The 23,797-nt window shown below is 38.0% G+C and overlaps 1 protein-coding gene across 17 annotated transcripts in view; it reads right to left on the bottom strand.

Annotated features, from left to right (window-relative positions):
- RGS22 (regulator of G protein signaling 22) overlaps positions 1–23,797 on the bottom strand; it is a 150,229-nt gene that overhangs the window by 84,395 nt on the left and 42,037 nt on the right. For 14 of the 17 annotated variants that reach the window (XM_002759356.6, XM_078353462.1, XM_035276616.3 and 11 more), the window contains 6 exons: positions 21,736–21,821; positions 20,317–20,485; positions 16,513–16,642; positions 13,810–14,437; positions 11,859–12,020; positions 2,457–2,631 (listed from right to left, as the gene is read on the bottom strand). In XM_002759356.6, the coding sequence (XP_002759402.4) occupies positions 2,457–2,631; positions 11,859–12,020; positions 13,810–14,437; positions 16,513–16,642; positions 20,317–20,485; positions 21,736–21,821 (1,350 nt within the window). The remainder of the gene's footprint in view (positions 1–2,456; positions 2,632–11,858; positions 12,021–13,809; positions 14,438–16,512; positions 16,643–20,316; positions 20,486–21,735; positions 21,822–23,797) is intronic. The other 3 variants (XM_078353463.1, XM_008983418.5, XM_078353466.1) reach the window with 1 other exon arrangement.

The raw sequence follows: 23,797 nt of genomic DNA, 5'->3' as shown, positions 1-23,797 counted from the left end.
TAACTGATGAGGGTGGGTGGGGAAACAAAGTCAAAACAAAAAAACCTGAGAAAGAGTCACAGTAGGATTGTCGAGGAGGGAGGTATAAAGGAACTGCTGTATAGCATGATTGTGATGGTGGATACACAATGTATATATTTGTCCAAATTTACAGAACTATACACTTAAAAGGGTAAATTTTGCTGTATGTAAGTTATACCTTAATTTCTGTAATGGAAAAATAAGATGGAATTGAGTTCTATTCCTTATTTTCTGCCAAGGAGAGAGAGAGTGAGATCAGAATGAGTTGTCCAACTAGAAACATCAATGACAGCATATGTAATGATTTTCAGGAAGTCAGATGAAGACAACAGATGAGAAGCCATGTTTATACCACTTTTTCACACAAGCTGATCTCTGCCCACTCCTTTAGCATTGTTCTCTGATTCGAGTTCCTTTCATTAACCACGTCACTTATTTTTTCTTCCCCCTTTCTTTTCAGTTTGATAATGTTGTTTGTACAAATGTTTCTATGTTATCAGATGACGTGCTCCCTATACTACAGCTCCAAGATGAGGAAACATTTGTGCACTAAAGTGACACTAACTTAAAATGTGGTCCCCAGAGCAGCAGCAAGAGCATCACCAGGAAGAGAGTTTCTTAGAAATGCAAATGAATCCCTGTGTTCCACCCCAGAACTACTGGATTTTGATCTCTGGGTGAAGCCCAAGAATCTCTATTTTAACAAGCTCTTCAGCTGACTCTTCTATATGCTAAAGCTTGAGAACCACCAGTCTAAAGCATTGCTTTTTCACATATGAATCACCTGAGAATCTTAATAAATTGCAGGTTCTAAAATGTGGCTCTAATGTTCAGGAAGGGTTGAGAATGTCAGTTCTCAGCCAATCCCCTGATTTTACAGAGTGACCCTGGCCCATTGCAGATCAGTTAAATCAGAATCTCTGAAGGCGGGACCCAAGCATTGGTATGACTGAACAGTTCTTGAGGTGATTCTAATGTTTCCAGGGTTAAGAAACCACAGACAGGGTTAAGGTCCCTCCAGCTCTAAAACACTACTTGTAGAAGTAACACTTTAAAAACTGTAGCTGAGTGTGGTGGCTCACGCCTGTAATCCCAGCACTTTGGGAGGCTGAGGCGGGTGGATCACGAGGTCAAGAGATCAAGACTATCCTGGCCAATGTGGTGAAACCCCATCTCTACTGAAAATACAAAAATCAGCTAGGCGTGGTGGCACGTGCCTGTAGTCCCAGCTACTCGGGAGTCTGAGGCAGGGGAATTGCTTGAACCTGGGAGGTGGAGGTTGCAGTGAGCCAAGATCACACCACTGCACTCCAGACTGGTGATGGAGCGAGACTCTGTCCCCCCAAAAAAACACAAAAAACTGTATTATACATCTTCCTGCCTTTTAAAATAAGACATCCTAAATATAAAGCAATCCTTTCAAGAGGTTGTATGTGACTATACGGCCAATAACAGTGACCATGTGACACCTTTACAGGCTGCTATGATTAATAAGGCTCTTTACTTCTGAAACACAGGCCATATCTACAGTTATGGTATCTCTATGCCAAAATGTAGGGTTATTTATTTATCCTCTCTAAAGTTAACTATTCTTCTCTTTTTGATCTTTTTCCCCTTACATTTTTGTACTGTTTTCCCCATTTGAAAAAATGCTCATGACTTCTATTTCAGTTATTGCTACTTTTCACTCATTCATTCAATTTATACTTACTCAGCAACTATTATGTGCCAGGCACTGTTCTAGGCACTGGTGAATGTACTTAAAAAAAAGTTCTTTACATTCTAGTAGGAGGTAAAAGAAAATAAACAGATAAATCACATGGTAATAAATATAGTAAAGCAAAATAAAGCAGGGCAAAGGCTGTAGATAGTGATGGAGGGGGTGTGTGCTATTCTACCTAAGAGTGCTTATATAGAAATAATACGTCTCAAGAATAGCCTCTTTGATTACGTGATACTTGAGCAGACACCCTAAAGGAAGTGAGGGGAAAGCCATGTGAATATCTGGAGGAAGAGTGATGTAATCAAGGCAAAACAGCAAGCACAAAGCCCTGGAGTTTTTTCTTTGTGTCTTCCAAGAAGAGCGAGGAGACCAGTGTGGTTGGAATGGAGTACGGTAGAGTGGTAGGAAAGGAAGTCAGAAGGTTAGCAGGGGCTTATACAACTGTGTAAAGACTGTGGATTTTATTTTGAGTGAAAAAGAAGACCACTGGAGAATTCTGAGGAGATGAGTGACATGATTATGTGTTTTTAAAGGCTCACTTTGGCTGCTTGGTAGAGAACAGACTGTGGGTTTTCCTGTTTCCTAAGTGTTGCAGCATGACATTAGTAACAATCACAACAAAGCTTTGATGAACATTATCAGGTACAAACAGTCAAGTATATATATTTTACTATAAACTTAGTTGGTATCAAGGCATGAATGTCTACTCTACCTGGATCTCAGGTATCTGTGGAATGCAAGTTTTGGGTCTTAATGGCAAGAGGGTTGCCATTTGTGGAAAAGGGTCAATGTCCTTCCTTGGTTTTGTTTGACGGAGGTGCCAGAATTTCAGTTCAGCAGTAGCATATTTTGTTGAGGCTGAATGAGTAACACAGAATCTTGGTGCCCTGTTTATTGGAAAAATAAATGTAAGATTGAACTAAACAATAAGTCTCAAAAATGAAAAGCCTACAAATACATAATAGCTGTGCTCACAATTACCAGTCTTGCTATACCCCTTTTCTAATAACCTCTACTTCTTTTTCTACTGCCTAGCCTTGAAAAAATATTTTTCTATGATATGTCAGCTGCCTGCAATCCCATTCACTCATATAAAAAGGCAATATACATTGGGGAAAAAAATCATAAGTAAAATTATGTTCAAATTATTAGCTGCTTGACAAGAAAACTAAAAATACAAAAATTAGCTGGGTGTGGTGGTGGGCACCTGTAATCCCAGCTACGAAGGATGAGGCAGGAGAATCACTTGAACCCGGGAGGTGGAGGTTGTAGTGAGCCTAGATCACACCATTGCACTCCAGCTTGGGCAACAAGAGTGAAACTTCATCTCAAAAAAAAAAAAAAAAAGAAAAGAAAAGAAAAAGAAATCTATCTATCCATAAAGGAATTTTTAAAACAACTTACGGTTTCTAGTAAAATAAATATAAAATGTACATGTGATCATTTTAAAGCACTTTGGCATTTATCTATAATAAAAATTGGTAGAATAAAATTAACATTTAAAATACAATTTTTATAACACTTTAGTATGCTACTAAAGTAGGTTATAATGCATATTATTTATTGTCAAGCCTTAAATTTGAAGGTAAGAATTAATTTTACAACAATTTATATAAATCAAAGACCAACATTATTGCCAGAAACGTAGGGAAAAGAATGTCTGGCACAGTATCAAGGCCACACTTAATTGGATGGATATCATAGTATTCAGTATGTAGGCTAACTTTTTAGTGGAAATAGGGTTAACTCCAGCTGTAAGAGCCTGCTGCTAATTGCTTCTTGGACCAGGTCTTCCCCTTGATGCTACAGCCCAAAGGCTAATTTTCATTCCATATTTCAAGGCCTGGCAGAAAATTACATCCCCTTAAAATAGGAAGAATGATTAAGCATGATGGCTCATACCTGTAATCCCAGCATTTTGGGAAGCCACAGTGGGAAGATTGTTTGAGGCCAAGAGTTCAAGACCATCCCGGGCAACATAGTAAGACCCTCTCTCTACAGAAAAATTTTTTAAATTAGCTGAGCATGGTGGCATGTAAGTCCTACCTACGTGGGAAACTGAGGTGAGAGAATCACTTGAACTCTGGAGTTCCAGGCTGCAGTGAGCCATGACTGTGCCACTGCACTCCAGTCTGACTGACAGTGAAACCTTGTCTCTAAAAAAAAATTAAAGTTTTTTAAAAATAAAGTAAAATAGGAAGAAGATGGATATCTCTCCTGATATGAACACAGATTGAGAATGAAAAAGAATCCAAAGTCCATAATTAGTTTAGGATCAGAACTGTGGTCATTCGATACCATATTTCAGAACCTTTACTTGCAGACTTGGAAATATTCAAAATTACTTATTTGCATGTCAACCAGTAAGTGGGCAGATCTATAGACTTTTATCAAATAAATCATACACAGGATGGCTGGCAGAACTCCTCACGGCCCATGGTGATGGTGGCTATGGGGTAAGGCTCCTCCACCTTTGGAAAGGGGAGGGAACAGTGGGAAGCACTGTGAATTATAGTTTGAGTGTCAGCTCAGCCACAGTACAATAGAACAACAGGTAGACTTATAAGGTTTTTGACTCTAGTCCCTGACTCCTGGATGGCACCTCTGGACTGACCCAGGGCCTGCAGGAACTCACCACCCTGAAGGGAAGGACACAAGCCTGGCTGGCTTTTCCACATGCTGATTGTAGAGCCCACGCATTGAGCAAACATACCCCTAGCCAGTGTTTACAACAGGGCTTGGGCAAGACCCAGTGCTGTGCTGGCTTCAGGTCTGACCCAGCAGAGTCATAGTGGTGGTGGCTGCAGGGGTGCTGTAGTAATCCATTCCCAGCTTTAGGTGGCTCAGAACAGAGACAGAGAGACTCTGGGAGAAAGTAAGAGAAAAGAACGGGAGTCTCCCCTTGGGATTTAGAGGTTTCTCCCAGATATTGTCTGAGACCATCCAGGAGGTACACTATGAGTCTGCAAAAACAACAGCATTACTAACCTTAGGGTTTCCCCGAAAGCAGATATCGCTTATCACAATACCCAAATCTTTTCAAATATCTGGAAACCTTCCCAAGAAGGATGCGTACAAACGAGCCCAGATAGTGAAGACTACAATATATACCTGATATGGTCTGGCACTGTGTCCCCACCCAAATCTCACCTTGATTTATAATAATCCCTACATGTCATGGGGGGGACCCAGTGGGAGGTAACTGAATCATGGGGGCACATCTTTTCCATGCTATTCTCCTGATAGTGAATAAGTCTCACAAGATCTTATGGTTTGATAAATGAGAGTTCTCCTGCACAAGCTCTTTTGCCTGCTGCCATGTAAAATATCCCTTTGCTCTTCCTTTGTCTTCTGCCATGAGTGTGAAGCCCCCCCCAGGCATGTGAAACTGTGAGTCTATTAATCCGCTTTCCTTTATATATTACCCAGGCTTGGGTATGTCTTTATTAGCAGCATGAGATGAACGAATACAGTATATTGGTACCAGTAGAGTGGGGTGCTGCTGTATAGATACCTCAAAATGTAGAAGCAACTTTGGAACTGGTTAACAGGCAGAGGTTGGAACAGTTTGGAGGGCTCAGAAGAAGGCAGGAAAATGTGGCAAAGTTTGGAACTTCCTAGAGACTTGTTGAATGGCTTTGACCAAAATGGTGATAGTGATATGGACCCAGTTTGAGGTGGTCTCAGATGGAGATGAGGAATTTCTTGGGAACTGGAGCAAAGGTGACTCTTGCTATGTTTTAGCAAAAAGACTGGTGGCATTTTGCCCCTGCCCTAGAGATCTGTAAAACTTTGAATTTGAGAGAGATGATTTAGGGTATTGGGGGAAAAAATTTTAAGCAGCAAAGCGTTCAAGAGGAAGCAGAGCATAAAAGTTCGGAAAATTTTCAGCCTATATTTTGGAGAAGTTTGGAAGATATGCTGCAATAGAAAAGAAAATCCATTTTCTGGGGAGAAATAAGTAACGATGAGCCAAATGTTAATCACCAAGACAAAGGGGAAAATGTCTCCAAGGCATGTCAGAGATCTTCATGGCAGCCCCTCCCATCACAGGCCTAGAGGCCTAGGGGAAAAAAAATGTTTCTGTGGGCTGGGGCTCAAGGGCCCCCATGCTGTGTGCAGCTTAGTGACTTGATGCCCTGTGTTCCTGCCACTTTAGCCATGGCTAAAAGGGGCCAACGCACAGCTTGGGCCATGGCTTCAGAGGGTGCAAGCCCCAAGCCTTGGCAGCTTCCACATGGTGTTAAGCCTGCAGGTCCACAGAAGTCAAAAATTGAGGTTTGAGAAACTGCCTAGATTTCAGAGGATGTACGGAAACGCCTAGATGTCTAGACAGAAGTTTGCTGCAGGGGTGGGGCCCTCATGGAGTACCTTTATTAGGACAGTGTAGAAGGAAAATGTGGTGTTGGAGCCCCCACAAAGTCCCTACTGGGGCGCTGCCTAGTAGGGCTGGAAGGAGAGGGTCACCATCTTCCAGATCCTAGAATAGTAGATCCACCAACAGCTTGCACCACGTACCTAGAAAAGACGCATACACTCAATGCCAGCCCATGAAAACAGCCAGGAGGGAGGCTACACCCTGCAAAGCCACAGGTGCAGAGCTGCCCAAGACCATGGGAACCCACCTCTCACATCAGCATGACCTTGATGTAAGACATAGAATCAAAGGAGATCATGTTAGAGCTTTAAGATTTGGCTGTCCTGCTGGGTTTTGGACTTGCATGGGGCCTGTAGCCCTTTTGTTTTGGCCAATGTCTCCCATTTAGAATGAGTGTATTTACCCCATGCCTGTACCCTCGTTGTATCTAGGAAGTAACTGACTTGCTTTTTATTTTACAGGATCATAGGCAGAAGGTACTTGCCTTTTCTCAGATGAGACTTTGGACAGTGAACTTTGGAGTTAATGCTGAAATCAGTTAAAACTTTGGGGGACTGTTGAGAAGGCACGATTGTGTTTTGAAATGTGAAAGGAACATTAGATTTGGAAGGGGCCAGAGGAAGAATGATATGATTTGGCTTTGTGTCCCCACCCAAATATTACCTTGAATTGTAATAATTCCCATGTGTCATAGGAGGGATTCCGTGGGAGGTAATTGAATCATTGGGGTGGGTCTTTCCCATGCTGATCTCATGGTAGGGAAAAGTCTCTTGAGATCTGATTTTTATAAATGGGAGTTCCCCTGCATAAGCTCTCTTGCCTGCTGCCATGTAAGACATCCCTTTGCCTTTGTCTTCTGCCATGATTGTGAGGCCTTCCCAGTTATGTGGAACTATAGTCCAATAAACCTCTTTTCTTTATGTATTACCCAGTCTCGGGTATGTCTTTATTAGCAGCATGAGGATGGACTACCTCTTCAATGCCCAATCACTGAAGAATATCTACTAGCTCAACATCATCCAGGAAAAAGCAACCTCATCAAATGAACAGAATAAGGCAACAGGGACCAATCCTGGAGAAACAGAGATATATGTGACCTTTCAGACAGAGAATTCAAAATAGCTGTGTTAAGAAAACTCAAAGAAATTCAAGATAATGCAGAGAAGAAATTCAGGATTCTATCATATAAATGTAACAAAGAGATTAAAATTGTTAAACAGAATCAAGCAGCAATTCTGTAGCTGAAAAATACAACTGGCATACTGAAGACTACATCAGTCTTAATAGCATAATTGATCAAGAAGAAGAAAGAATTGGTGAGCTTGAAGACCGCCTATTTGAAAATACACAGTCAGAGGAGACAAAAATAAAAAATAAAGCATGCCTATGTGATCTAGAAAACAGCCTCAAAAGGGGAAATCTAAGAGTTATTGACCGTAAAAAGAGATAGGGGTAGAAAGTTTATTCAAAGGGAGAATAACAGATAACTTCCCAAACCTAGAGAAAGATATTAATATCAAATATAAGAAGGTTATAGAACACCAAGCAGATTTAACCCAAAGAAGACAACCTCATGGCATTTAATAATAAAATTCCCAAAGGTCAAAGATAAACAAAGGAACCCAAAAGCAGCAAGAAAAAAAAAAAAACACCGTATACACTGGAGCTCCAATACATCCAGCAGCAGACTTTTCAGCAGAAACATTATAGGCCAGGAGAGAGTGGCATGACTTATTAAAAGTAATGGCAAAAACTGCAATAACTTCTGTACCAACCTAATATTTCAAGTGCTGAAGGAAAAAAACTTTTACCCTAAAATAATATATCCATCAAAAATATCCTTCAAATATGAAGGAGAAATAAAAACTTTCCCAGACAAAGGAAAGCTGAGACATTTCATCAACACAAGACATGTCCTACAAGAAATGCTAAAGGGAGTACTTCAATCAGAAAGAAAAGAACAATAATGAGTAATAAGTAATCACCTGAAGGTACAAAACACACAGGTAATAGTAAGTAAACAGAAAAACACAGAATATTATAACACTGTAATAGTGATGTGTAAACTGCTTTTATCCTAAGTAGAAAGACTAAACAATGAACCAATCAAAATTAACAACTACAACAACTCTTTAGGACATAGACAGTACAATAAGATATAAACAGAAACAACAAAACATTTAAAAGTAGGGGAACAAAGTTATAGAATTTTTGTTACTTTTCTTTTTGCTTGTATGTTTATGCAGTGTTACATTCTTATCAGGTTAAAATAATAGGTTATAAGATAGTTTTTGTCAGCCTCATGGTAACCTCAAACCAAAAAAAATACAATGGATATAAAAAAAATAAAAAGCAAGAAACTAAGTCATATCAACGGAGAAAATCACATTCACTAAAGGGAGACAGGAAGGAAGGAAGGAAAGAAGAGACCACCACAAAACAACCAGACAACAACAACAAAATGGGTGAAGTCCATACTTACCAATAATAACAGTGAATGTAAATGGGCTAAACTCTCCAATCAAAAGATTAAAGGGCTGAATGGATAAAAAACAGACCCACTGATATGGTGTCTACAAGAAACACACTTTACCTATAATGAAACATATAATCTAAAAATAGAGGGATGGAAAAATACATTCCATGTCAATGGAAACAAACAAAAAAGCAGGAGTAGCTACACTTAGATCAGACAAAACAGATCTCAAGACAAAAACTCTAAGAAGAAACAAAGAAAGCCACTATATAATGATAAGGAGGTCAATTCAGTAAGAGGATAGAACGATTTTAAATATATATGTACCCAACACTGGAGCACTCTGATATATAAAGGAAATATCATTAGAGCTTAAGAGAGATATAGGCCCCAATGCAATAATAGCTAGAGACTTCAACTCTCCACTTTCAGCATTGGACCACCACAAAACAACAAATAAATTGTATCAAACTCAATGTCTTCATTGTGATATTGAACTATAGTTTATAAGGAAAGATGTTACCACTGGGGGAAAATATGTGAAAGATACACAGCATCTCTTTGTATTATTTCTTTTCTATTTTTCTCTATTTAATAATAGTTTTAATAAAATAGAGATTGGGTCTTGCTGTGTTGCCTGGGCTGGTCTCAAATTTCTGGACTCAAGTGATCCTCCTGCCTCAGCCTCCCAAAGTGCTGAGATTATAGGCATGAGCCATCATGCTCAGCCTTCTTTGAATATAAATCTACAGTTATCTTAAAAAGTCTAGTGCAGATAAGTGACACAATCAGATCCATCCCTGTCACACGGAACAATTTACCAATCTTCAAATGGCATATATTTTTTTCCACTATTCCCATTCTCTCTCCCTTGCTTCAAGTCCCTCAAGTTCCCAGGTAAAATATGACCTCCTCTCAATATCCTGTGCATTTACCACACTTTTTAAAATTATACTAATATCACATGTACATTATTCCCATCATACTATGACCACTAGGATTTTATCATGTTTCACCTTTGTATCCTTAGCATAGCACTTAGCCTATAGTAAATACTCAAAAAAAGTTTATTAAGATGATAAATCTGCAACTCTAGCTACATGTACAACACACACACACACACACACACACACACACCAATTTTATGAAATACCAATCATAAAAATGTCAGGTGTAGAAGAATGTGCTCCAAGCTGATGGCCAAATCAGGAACATACCCTATTCCTAACTGCCACAAAAAGAATACCTAGGAATATAGCTAGCAATATAGCTAGGAATACCTGGGAATGTAGCTAACTAGGGAGGCGAAAGATTTCTATAAGGAGAACTGCAAAACACTGCCCAAAGAAATCAGAGATGACACAAACAAATGAAAATATTCCATACTCATGAATAAGAAGAATCAATATCATTAAAATGGCCATACTGCCCAAGGCAATTTATAGAGTCAATGCTATTCCTATTAAACTACCATTGAGGTTCTTCACAGAACTAAAAAAACTATTTTAAAATTCAAATGGAACCAAAAATAACCTGAATAACCAAGGCAATCCTAAGCGAAAAGAGCATCCTAAGCTCAAGGCATCACACTACCTGACTTCAAACTATACTAAAGGTCTATACCACAACAGCATGGTACTCCACAAGAACAGATACATAGACCAATGGAACAATAGAGAACACAGAAATAAGACCACACACCTACAACTATCTGATTTTTGAAAAAACTGACATAAGCAATGAGGAAAGAATTCCCTATTCATTAAATAGAACTAGGATAATTGGCTAGCCATATGCAGAAGACTGAAACTGGATGCCTTCCTTAAAGCATATACAAAAATTAACTATAGATGAATTAAATACTTAAATGTAAAACTCAATATAAAAACCCTGAAGACAACCTAGGCAATACCATTCAGGACATAGGCATGGGCAAAGATTTTATGACAAAGACGCCAAAAGCAATTGCAACAAAAGCAAAAATTGACAAATGGGATCTCTCTAAACTAAAGAGCTTCTACACAGCAAAGGAAACTATCAACAGAGTAAACAACCTATGGAATGGGAGAACATGTCTGCAAACTATGCATCAAACAAAGATCTAGTATCCAGCTTCTATAAGGAATTTAAACAAATTTACGTAAAAAAATTTAAAAGTAGGTAAAGGACATGAACAGACACTTTCAAAAGAAGATATATATGTGGCCAACAATCTTATGAAAAAAATCTCAACATTAATTATCATTAGAGAAATGCAAATCAAAACCACAATGAAGTACCATCTGACACCAGTCAGAATGGCTATTAGTAAAAAGTCAAATAACAGATGCTGGTAAGGTTGTGGAGAAAAAGGAAGGCTTATATATTGTTGATGGGAGTGTAAATTAGTTCAACCACTGTGGAAGACAGTGTGGCAATTCCTCAAAGACCTAAAGACAGAAATACCATTTGATATAGCAATCCCATTACTGAGTATATACTCAAAGGAATATAAATCATGCTGTTATAAAGACACATGCACGTGTGTGTTCATTGCAGCGCTATTCACAATAGCAAAGATATGGAATCAACCTAGATGCCCATCAATGATAGACTGGATAAAGAAAATGTGGTACATATATACTGTGGAATACTATGCGGCCATAAAAAAGAGTAAGTTCATGTCCTTTGCAGGGATGTGGATGGAGCTGGAGGCCATGATCCTCAGCAAACTAACATAGGAACAGAAAAACAAATACATCAGGTTCTCACTTATAAGTGGGAGCTAAATGATGAGGACACGTGGATACATAGAGGGAAACAACACACAGTGGGCCCTATTAAAGGGTGGAGGATAGGAAGGAGGGAGAGGATCAGGAAAAATAACTAATGGGTGTGAGGCTTAATATCTGGATGATGAAATAATCCATACAACAAACCCCTATGACACAAGTTTACCTAAGTAACAAACCTGCACATGTACCCCTGTACTTAAAATAAAAGTTAAAAGTGAATAAATTAAAATGTAAATTCTGCTGGAAAAAAAAAAAGAATATGCTCACCAAAGTTAAAAGGAAACTTAAATACTGTCTCGCCTTATTATGGATTTAAAGTCACCCAAGCATCCAACTTATCTAAAGGATAAGTACCTTTAAAAGGCCAAAAATATAATAGTCTTGTCATTTTAGGTTTCCATAAGTTATATATTCATAAGACAAAAAAAGCATAACTCAACTAGCCTAAGAAAAGTGAAAGTAAACAACTGATTCATGTTTTCTTACCAATACAGAAGTAAAGGTTTTAAAACCTCAGACTGAATATTTCTTAAATGCTCTTCATTCCACTGAGATCCATCTAACAGTTTAAATTTTGATAAGATTTCTGTAGAAAGGTAGTAATCTCCATTGCTTACTAGATAGCATTTTTTCATCTTCTCAAGATGTCTGAAAGAAAACACATTTCCACATATACACACACACATTGATAGAATTCAACTACCAAAATATTTTCACATCTAAAACATTTCGGACAAGTAATGAACAATCTCAAAACCAACACTGAGTGTCAGAGGTACCAAACATTTATGGAGAGGTAAAGATATTTCTCACAGTTATGCAAATAGGAAGGGTATCTGTGACAAGCTAAATAAATGGCCTTGCAAAGATGTCTACATTCTAATTTCTAGAACTTGTGTCTAAGTTACCGTTCATGTCAAAGGGAACTCTCCAGATGTGCTTACGTTAAAGTCTTTAAAGAGATCTCCTATATTATCTAGATGGTCCCATTGTAATCACAAGGATCCTTCTAAGAGAGAGGCAGGAAAGTCAGCATCATGGAGAAAAGATGTGAGGATAGAGCAGAAGTCAGAGAGAAGAGTGTGTGCTGCTGGCTTTGAAGATGGAGAAAGAGCCCATGAACCAAGGCCTGCATTAGATGGAAAAAATAGGGAAATCGATTACCCCTAGAACCTTCTGACTTCCAGAACTGTACGAGAATAAATAAAACTCTGTTGCTATTGGCTGGGTGCGGTAGCTCACGCTTATAATCCTAGCACTTTGGGAGGCCAAGGTGTGCAGATCACGAGGTCAAGAGATTGAGACCATCCTGGACAACATGGTGAAACCCCTTCTCTACTAAAAAAATACAAAAATTAGCTGGGCGTGGTGGCGTGCACCTGTAGTCCTAGCTACTTGGGAAGCTGAGGCAGGAGAATTGCTTGAACCTGGGAGGCGGAGGTTGCAGTGAGCTGAGATTGCGCCACTGCACTCCAGCCTGGTGCCTGGTGACAAAGCAAGATTCTGTCTCAAAAAAAAAAAACAAAACTCTGTTGCTTTAACCCTCTAAGTTTGTGGCAATTTGTTACAGCAACACAGGGAACTACAGTGTTGATCCTGAAAAACCTATGTAGTTACTTGCATACAAACTACCCTGATACGCCTTCAAAAGTGGTAATGATCAATCAGGTCATTACCTGATAATCAACCATTTAGTGACCTCTGCTCTTATAACTATTTACAACAATGAGGTTTGTGATCTGAATGTCATTAAAATAAGTGAAATAACCCAGTGACTAATATACTCAGTCAAATCCTTAAAGGAAATTGCAATCTACTATAGTTGATCTGCTTCAGAGCAGGTTAGGAGAATAAAGACAAGTTAAAGACTTTCCTAAAACAGGGTTCTCTTAAGGTTCTTCAACTTACAGTAATCTAAAACATATAGAGCTGACCAAATAAAGACCTGAGCCTCATCAGACCTCCAAGAAGTTCTCTAGCGAAGAGACTCATCCAGATACCCAGCTACATGGCATCCAACCAAACATTACGGAATTTGGAATTTGTTAACCAGGCTGCTAGGAAGAGCAGGTGTCTACTTGCTATTGTGGTTTTAACTGATAAGTTATTTTATTCTATAAAAATTATACATCATTTTAATGTTATAAAAGTGAAAACAGAATAATTAATTTGAAAGTAGTTCTAGAATGTATTGGCAGAAACATTATGTAACCCCAAATAATTCTTATCACTTAGCACTTGAAAACTATGAAATCAGAAAACTAGTATAATCAATATATTTATTATAATAAAATAAGTTTTATTATCATTAATTCCTCCAAGAGTAAAAAATTATATTTTTTTCAATTTACTTCAGGCTTTCTCCCTGTACTAAATAACCCAAATTAATATTAATGATTTGTTTTTAAAACTATTGAAAAATAAAAAATAGAATTACCTTTGATTTCTTCCAGGGTCCTTAAGAACTTTTAACCTCTCAATATCCATCCATAGCCACCAATATCTCTCCCCCAATGTACCTTTTATAAATTTCTTAAATCTTTCAAACTCCTTTCTGTTGCCGATGTCGTAGGTTCTGTGAGAAACACACCAGTCAGCCCTGCTCTCTGGTCCAGTGCTCTCACTCTTTGAACTTAAACTCGCTTCTTCTGCTGCCTCTTCTGACCTCTCCTTTGCAGTTTGAACTAATTCACTTAAAAAATTCTTGCCAGGAATAGACTCAAAACCATCACCAAATGACACTTTTGTTATATTGTTGAAGTTTATATAGTCTTGAGTTTCTCCAACTGACTTTCCAACAATTTGCTGAATTGCTTTTCTCAAAATAAAGTATATATAGGAATTTAAAAATTCTTTATATGTTGAGAAATGCACTGTCCGGCTTTCATCAACCTCCTGTTTCTTTTCAAGATATATTCTCAAAAGAGCTTGAGAAGGAGTGTCTTGCAGAGATACAGACACTTCTTCTTCGTCGTCATCTTCTTCAAATTCAGAAATTAATTTGGTGGTTTTAGATGGGTCGTTTTTTGTCCTAGGGTGAACTCCATCGTCAAAGATAAAATCCTCTGTATTAAGTCATAAAAAGCTATTAGATTAGATATAAATACAAACCTTTCTTCTTAATAAATAGATGCTACAGAGCTAGGACAGCATATGGGTTTATCACAGGTAGTGACTGCAGGGACCAGCATCTTAAGGATTCTGGGCCTGTTGCGGTGGCCCCCAGAACTTTAGGAGGCTGAGGTGGGCAGATCACTTGATCCGCCAGACCAGCCTGGTCAACATGGTGAAACCACGTCTCTACTAAAAATACAAAATTTAGCCAGGCGTGGTGGCATGGTGATCCTAGCTACTTGGTAGGCTAAGGCACAAGAATCTCTTGAACCCAGGAGGTGGAGGGTGCAGTGAGCCAGGAGCATGCCACTGCACTCCAGCCTGGGTGATAGAGCGAGACTCTGTCTCAAAAAAATAGAAAAAAGCAAAGAAGAATTCTGATGCTACATTTGGAACCAGTAGGAAAAAAAACTACCAATGGGAATTAATAACCTTGTCTTCCCTGGATTTAGAAGGAAAGAATAGTGGCAGATGGACTAAATATTTGACATCCCTAACAACAGAAGATATTAAAAAATACATTATATACTTTTAAAATGTAATATTCCAGACTGATATATAATGTCAATATATAAGGGCCAAATATATTAAGGAATTAGAATATGTATACTAAACGATTATATGTGCTTTGATATTACATGTTGTATGATAAAAGAAAACTACTGTAGATGATGAGACCATATATGAACAGACCAGAACTGGAGACAATAATAGCAATTTCTAAAATTCATCATTTCATTAAAAGATTTAATTACTATCATACTTACAGTCTATCATTCAAGTTACAAAATGGCACAAAGTATTTATGAAGGTTTACAAAGGGATTATGTGTATGCTTTTTCTATAGTATTCAGCTCCTATTTTCCCTTTCAAAAATCAGTGACATGTCTGACATTAGCACTTTATTTCACATAGTAAATCTACCCCTTGAATTGCCACAGATCAGCTAGCTGTTGTCATCAATGTTCCATTCTCAATGACCATTTTCTCAATTACCAGAGTTCAAATCTCAAAGAACTGGACATTTCATTACAATTTTTGTTGCAAGTAAATTCCCCAGCATTGAGAGATTAGACTTAGTAAATCTGTGAGAGGATGCTGAGTATACACTCAATTCCATGAAGCTGAAGGGAGGATGTTGCAGAGAGCAAGGCAGGCATTCCAGCTCACCACCTCCTGCCATCCTTTCTGCCTGGATACTATTTTTATCTCCAATTATCTACTTCAATATTTCAGGAAAACAACAAGAAGCCTATGAATCCAGTTATTTTCAATTAGGGAGATTATCTTCTTCTTTACCTGGACTTAGGTTCAATTGTAGGGAATTCAGATTTACCTTCCCAGAGGTTGCTTACACTTCTCAAAGAGATTAGTTAGGAACTGTAAGTCAATTCTCGAGTTCTCCTCCTGAGTCATCACACCTAGATTTTTTTCTATAACAGTATCACAGTTAATGACTCCCATTTCTGGAAGATTCCTTTTATTTTATGAAAAGTCTGTATATCCACAAAGCTCCCCACAGTAGAAATTTTTCTGCTTTTTAAGGTGAAAAATAGTCTGAACTTAAAAACAGAAGGGAAACTCAATTTCCATCAATAATTATTTTTTTAGGATGAGAAAAATGTTGTACCCACTTTATTGCAAAGACTTAGTAAGAATTTGTAAATTGTGATAAGAAATAATGACATTTATTGCATATAGGTACCAGGCACCAGGCCAGGCATTTTCCGTACATTTAGTATATATCATTATTCTAATTTTACAGATGAGAAAAGGCCAGGCTCCCAGAAGTGGAAAAACTCATCAAACATCACACAGCTAATAAATATCAGAATTGTATTCCAAACCCATCTCCTTTTTACTATACAAAGTTGTCTCTCAAAAAGCAGTAGGAAGTGGAGTGGGGCAAAGGGTATGCGGATAATTTTTTTCTCCCCAACCACTAAGTACAGTACTATAAAATTAGAACAAACAAACAAAAACTTAAAGAGACGTTCTGAAGTCATTCTTGGCCTTTTCTGCTTACCAGAAACAGATGAAATAGCTGGTGACTCAAGTTTGTTGTAGGGTACGCAAGAGGGTAATGAAAAGGTTGATACTGTTTGCTGACTTTGTTTTGCTAATGCAAACCAACTTTTTGTTTGAGTATAGGAAGCCTAGGAAGACAGGAGCTTATTAGTTTAACATATGATTAGCAGTATTACTCTGATCACAAACCTGGAGAAATCATTATGATAATATTCAACTTGCACAGTATAATATGTAAAGTGAAAATTACCTCATGAAGGAAAATAAAATTGCACTTCAAAAACTCATTAGCTAAAAGGACATTGAAGGAAATCTCAATCCAGATTTTTTTCATATTTGATAACCAAAGGAAAATATGTGTCCAATACCTATAAATTATCCAACTCTCACTCTCAGGCTATTGTGGACCAAAGGCATGAAACCCTGCTTCCTGGATTCGCTACAAATTCATGCCATCTGACTTCAACTTGGCAGTCACCAGGCCCATCAATCCTTTTGCTAGCTGCTCCCCTTTACAACTTTCTCAATTACTTCAGATCCCTCATTCTGTCTCACCTGGCTCAGTATTCTTAACAACTGCTGCTCCAATATGGCAGAGACACTATTCTTAGTGCCACTGGACCCTCTCTGACCTCAGCTGCCCCTTTGCATTAGATTCAGTTTTCACAAGTTTGCTCTGATTGAATGCTTCTTGCAGAATGATACCTGACTCCATCTGCCTCTGAACGCAGCATTCCACTTTTCCTTTCCTTTGTGTACCCCTGAACTAGCCAATTCAATCTGAAGCTGATCCTTAGCTTTTAGAACCCCAGCTCTAAGAAGCTCCTATCCTAGCCTTCTTGGGAAAATTCCTCTGCCTGCCTCTCTCTGTAATGTCCTCTTTTATTTTTACTTTAAAATCCAAGTTGTTCGACAAGAGTAGAGGAGGGAGTATCCGGCATTCCTCTCATGTCTCATTTATCCAACTGAGTTAGCTGGTTGGCCAGCACTTAGCCTAAGAAATATCTGCAAAATATGGAAGAAAAAGTACTCCATCTATTATATAGAATTAACATGGCAAGTCAAGCCACGTAAGGAGACCAAAACAAGAGAGAGAAATGAGAGATGGCATCTATGTGGTCACCGTCCCTCTTAGAGGTAAGGTTTCCTGGGTGAATAAAAGCTATCAAAAACTCATTCACTTTTGTTCCCCTTTTCCTTTAAAATCAAGTTATTTATTATTAATTATATGTCCATCTAACATATAATTATCAAGTGACTACTTTATTCTAAGCAATAGCCTAAGCAATGACAGAAAGCCAAAATAATTAAGAAACATTCAAGGAATTGAGAGAGACCAACATACAAATGTTCTTGCCATTTTGACTGCAAAAAAAGAACAAGGGGGTAGAACACAGGGGAGAAAGAAGTCACTAGTCAGACTTTGACATAATTATTCCACTTCATACTTTTAAGAGATGGGTCAATTGTTTTTTAGATGGTACAACTTGAAGCTCAAAGAAATACTATCAATTATCATGAAGATTAACCCCTATGTATAGTCATGACTTAAATAATTTAAGGGTCCAAGAACTTTGAATCTGCAAAATTCAAAGGCTACTGAAAAATGGTAATATATAGTTAAACTGGCTGTGTGCGGTGGCTCACGCCTATAATCCTAGCACTTTGGAAGGCCAAGGTTGGAGGATTGCTTGCATCCAGGAGTTCAAGACCAGTCTGGGCAACACAGACCCTGTCTCTATGAACAATTTTAAAAATTTAGCCACGCATGGTAAAGCACTCTTGTAGTCCCAGCTACTTGGGAGGCTGAGCCGAGAGAATTGCTTGAACCGGGGGGTTTGAAACTGCAATGAGCCATTATTGCATCATTGTACTCCAGCCTGGGGAACACAGTAAGACCCTGTCTCAAAAAAAAAAAAATGTATATATACACTGTTGAAGTAATACTCAAGTAAATACAAATGAGTTTTTTCATCTCAGAAAATAGCAAAAGTAAACTAGTTTGGATTTTAACTTCCTTATATTTAATTAAATTCACATATAGCAAATCAGAACTTCTTCCCATGGATTCTTCCCTTTGCATGTTTATTTACCTCAACCATGAGTACATATTTTTATGACATTTCCATAGTATATAAGTTAAGAGAAAAAATATGGCCCTGCATAGTGGCTCACACCTGTAATCCCAACATTTTGGTAGGCCAAGGTGGGTGAATTGCTCAAGTTCAGCAGTTCAAGACCAGCCTGAGCAACATGTCAAAACCCTGTCTCTACAAAGATACACAAAAATTAACAGGACGTGGTAGCACATGCCTGTATTCCCAGCTACTTGTGGGGGCTAAGGCAGGAGGATCCCTCGAACCTTGGAAGGTCAAGGCTGCAGTGAGCTGGGATTGTACCACCGTACTACAAGATGGTTGACAAAGTGAGACCCTGTCTCAAAAAAAAAAACCACCCTAAAAATCAGTATAAGAAAGAAGAAAAATGTGCCTTAAATATGCCACTAAGCATTATTCAGTGGAAATAATAGAAATGGCATAACTGTAAACATTTTTTGACAAATATTCCTGATACAAATGCTGAACTATAAAATTTATAGGAAACACACACGAAAAAAAAAGGTCAAGTAACCTAAGTGTCTCTATTCCAACACAGACGGCAAAGAGGCTTCCTCTTGTATGAGAGTTTTGATGAATTGGAAGCACCTTATTTGCAAGTAAGACTTAAGGTTTAAAAAAAAAAACTGCAAGTGCCTACACTGAATACTGTGTTGTAAAGAATCGAGCCAAATTCTAGCTCAGCAGAAAAATTTCCACAATTGATTAACAGTGACTGTCATAGAGGGAGTAGCAGCACAAGGGCTATATATCTGCCATTCCTGATTTTCTATAGAATTATGTATTAGAAGTATAGTTTCAGAGATAACATCTAATAATTAGAGCCCAAAGATCAAACAACAGTTCTCACTACACTAGGAATCTCCATAAGGACTTTTGATTCTAGGATATATCTCTTCAAATGCTCTCATATAACCTCACAATTCTCTAACCATGGAGGACAAATTTATTTGATAATACTTAAACAATAATAAATGCTAAGGAATAATCTAGAGAATAGGAAGGAGAAGACTCAATTTATCATATTTTTGTACAAACGTAATAGAAACCAAATCATAGGAATTTTGTGATGAACAATGAAACCGTGGATATAATTCAAGTTACTCTTGCTTCCCAGGTGACAAGCATGTTTTTCAACCTTGCCTTTGTCTCTTCAGACATGAGGATAATATTTCTAATTACATTTCAAGTGAAAGAGAGCAGAGTAAATTAGTCTGCATAAATCTATAAGAACTATTGCTAAATCTGCTTTACATGTATTTGAAATCATTTTCTCCATTCAGGTAATACAAATGCCTTAACGTGAGAAGTTTCAGCCAGGCATGGTAGTTCCCACCTATAATCCCAGCACTTTGGGAGGCAGAGGTTGGTGAACTGCTTGAGCCCAAGAGTTCAAGACCAGCCTGGGCTACATGGTGAAACCCTGCCTCTACAAAAAATGCAAAAAAAAAAAAGGTAGCCAGGCATGGTGGTGCATGTCTGTAGCCCCAGCTATCTGAAGGCTGAGGTGGGAGGATCACCTGAGCCCGGGAGGTAGAGGCAGTGAGCTGTGATCACACCACTGTACTCCACCCTGGGTGACAGAGCAGTGAGATCCTGTTTCAAAAAATATATACATAAAATAAAAAATAAAATGAGAAGTTTCATTGAAGTGTAAGTGATGAAAAAATACTCATACTTTTTACCTCGCCAAGTGATATGTAGAACTTTTTCTTAATTATAAGATTATCTTCTTCAGTGGCAGGAGGTGGTAGACTGGGTGGTTTTTTCATGATCCAGGGAGAAAAATTTGATCCTACTGTGAAATTCATGCCAGACTTGCTCCATCTTACTTGTGAGACCAATTTGGCTAACCTGCATTTTAGAAATCATACAATTTTAAAAGTTTCAAATACGGCAGAATTCAGTGGGAAAAAAACCTAAAATTTTATTTTAGGTATTCAAGCCAATCTCCTCTCCTCACTCCTATGATTTTCTTTGGCTCTGATAAAATTAATAGCTTAATCATAAAACTACTAATTAGTTAATTATTCAGTTTTGGATTTTAACTGATTTTGACTTAAAAATGGTTGTTCAGGCCAGGCGCGGTGGCTCACGCCTGTAATCCCAGCACTTTGGGAGGCCGAGGTGGGTGGAACACCGAGGTCAAGAGATCGAGACCATCCTGGTCAACATGATGAAACCCCGTCTCTACTAAAAATACAAAAAATTAGCTGGGCACGGTGGTGCGTGCCTGTAATCCCAGCTACTCAGGAGGCTGAGGCAGGAGAACTGCCTGAACCCAGGAGGCGGAGGTTGCGGTGAGCCGAGATCACACCAAGCCGAGATCACGCCATTGCACTCCAGCCTGGGTAACAAGAGCGAAACTCCGTCTCAATTAAAAAAAAAAAAGGTTGTTCAGAGGTCGAATTTTAGGTTCTTACACTTTAACAGTCAGGGAACATAAAGGAAAAATTTGGCCCTGGACCACGGCATCCTATCTTTTTCGTGTCACCCTTGTATTCATTGTTAAACACCCTGCACCTAAATACCATTATCACCAATAGATGATTTTTTATATATGGCTAGTTGTAGAGGCTCACACATGTAATCCCAGTGCTTTGGGAGGCTAAGGCGGGAGGCCCTCTTGAAGCCAGGAGTTCGAGACCAGCCTGGGCAATATAGCAAGACCCTATCTCTACAAAGAATTTTAAAAATTTGCCACACATGGTGGCACACAGCTGTAGTCCTAGCTAATTGGGAGGCTAAGGCTGGAGGATCATTTGAACCTAGGAATTTGAGATTATGGGGAGCTATGATTGTGCCAGTGTACTCCAGCCTGGGCAACAGAGGAAGACCCTGTCTGAATAAATAAATAAATAAATAAGTAAGTAACCAAAGAAGTATAACTAAAGTACATTTATTAGGTATTGTTTCTATAAAATGTTGCCAGAAAAGTTAAGTGACTTTTACGTACATTCTGTCACTCTTATTCTATATCAGCTGGGATCCAAACCTCAAATAGATTAAAAGGTATACATACAATTTTACTAAGAAACCATAGAAAAATAATTTTAGGTGAAAAAATATGTATTTGAAAATATATGTATTGATGGGACTAGTACCTGTATTCAAAGTAGCAATCACTTTCCAGAAATGCTGGGAGTCTTTCTTTTTTGATCCACTTAATACCTTCTTCACGACTGAGACACTATGTGAAAAAAGAGAAAAGGGAAAAGAAAGTCAATGAAAATCACTTTGAGGACAATTAACACCTAACCATGAGAGTGATAATGACCTCTAGCTGTCAGCAGGAGCCCTACCCCTGGGTCTCCTATTTCCACTAGAGAGGTCAATAACCCTGAGCCACAAATGTGAGGCCCTTCTTGCCTCTGCTATGCGTTTAATTCTCTTAACAATCCTGTATCGACTGTATATTACCATAATTTTTATAGATTAACAAATTGAATCCAGAGAAGTTAAGTAACTTGTTGAAGGAGGAAGAATGAGAAAAAAAAAAGCCAATCAATCTCAATATTTTCACAGTCATAAAATGGGTTAAAAATAATCACAAACAGAAAAAGACCACCAAGAAAACTTGGTAAGGCCACCAATGTCACTGCAGGCCCTTTGTTCTTCAAGTTAAAAAAAAAAAATTAAACTATTTAACCTCTCCAGGCACTCTCTTGAAGATACAAAAGTTAACATTATAGTAGAGTGTTACAAGTGCCACAGTGTAGGTGTCTGTGGGATCCTACAGAAATACTCAACTCAGGAGTGCTTTCCTACAGAACACACCCTTCACTTTTTCACCTGAAGCAAGATTAGCTAGGTTGAATAGGAAAGCAGAAGAGGAAAACCGTAAGTATAGCAGTATTAGGCCGCAGGATGAGATTTAAGGGACAGAGAAAGGAAGGCTGGAGAAGTACGCAGGGTCATGATTGCAAAAAGCCTTTTAAATAACATTAAGGAGTATAGATTTTATCTTCAGGTTGTGAGAGCAATACAGAATTTCTGAACAGTTACTGTTGTTCATCCTAAAATATTTACTCACTATTGATTCTACTTTTCCTTGTATTCACTTTTTCCAGAATTCTAAAGAAAACCAGTACCTTAGACATAAAGCATATGTTACTAATAAATAAAACAATCTCAGTGAGGTGAATGTGTTTGCATTTATGTGGCTTCTATGGATGATCTAAGGCAATAGTTTGGCGATGGTATTAGCAAAAGAGTTAACACATCGACCATTATTAACTCTAAGGAGGAAATTGAATGTCCACACAGTAGTGCTGCCAACATCTGATGTGCTGATGCTCGTGAGGGTGATGTGTGCTCATCACTGCTGATATGCGCAGAAGTCTTTAGGCTCTCAGGATGGGAAAGTGGACAGTAAAATATTTTCCTTCTGTTCAGCAAGAAAAAAAAAAAAAAAAACATTCACTTGCCTTCACCAAATACTGTATTCTGCATAATGAAAGAATAGAAGAAAACCATGGAAATAGCCAGCACCTAATCAGCAGCATCTTGTTGACTGTCTCACTGCTTATCAGCGAGATCTGAAGGACATTTGATCTTGTAGTTAGAAAGACTCCGCACAGGCTACACACTGACAACCATGCAGGACTCCTGAACTCCCATTAGTACTACATTCAATGTATCACAGAAAGATACCAAACTACATATAAAGAGCCACATAAACCCTTAAAGAACTATAAGGTTGTCAAACTAGTCAGCTCATTGAAAACCAATCTGCTAAATATTCAGCTAGTGAACAGTTTAACTATAATTCATTCTCTTTTGAATGTTTTTGTACCTATTTGACCCAAAAATAAAATGAATGAAAAAGTTTAAAAAGAATAAAATCAATAATTGAAGAAAAGTCTTTAGCCAAGCTGAAAACAAAACTCTTCAAGGTTTTAAAAAGTAACTAAATATAAAGACCAAAAACATACAAAACAATCCTGTTCAACCACAAAATAACTTAATAAATACTTACACAAAACACAAAAAGGATCTATCTAAGGTGAAATTATTTAAACCTTAAAAAAAATGTTTAAGTTGGTTAAGAAACAGAAAGAGATGACAGAAAGTCAAGCCATTTACCTATGGCTTTAGGTAAATCAGTATAGAACTATTTCCAAATAGCCATACCTGAGCTGTCTTAAATACCTACAGAATTGATTA

The sequence above is a fragment of the Callithrix jacchus genome, chromosome 16 (genome assembly GCF_049354715.1).
Source record: "Callithrix jacchus isolate 240 chromosome 16, calJac240_pri, whole genome shotgun sequence".
NCBI classification, from domain to species: domain Eukaryota; kingdom Metazoa; phylum Chordata; class Mammalia; order Primates; family Cebidae; genus Callithrix; species Callithrix jacchus.
Note: the sequence above shows the minus strand (reverse complement) of the source record. Positions and strands in the feature narration are given on the sequence as shown.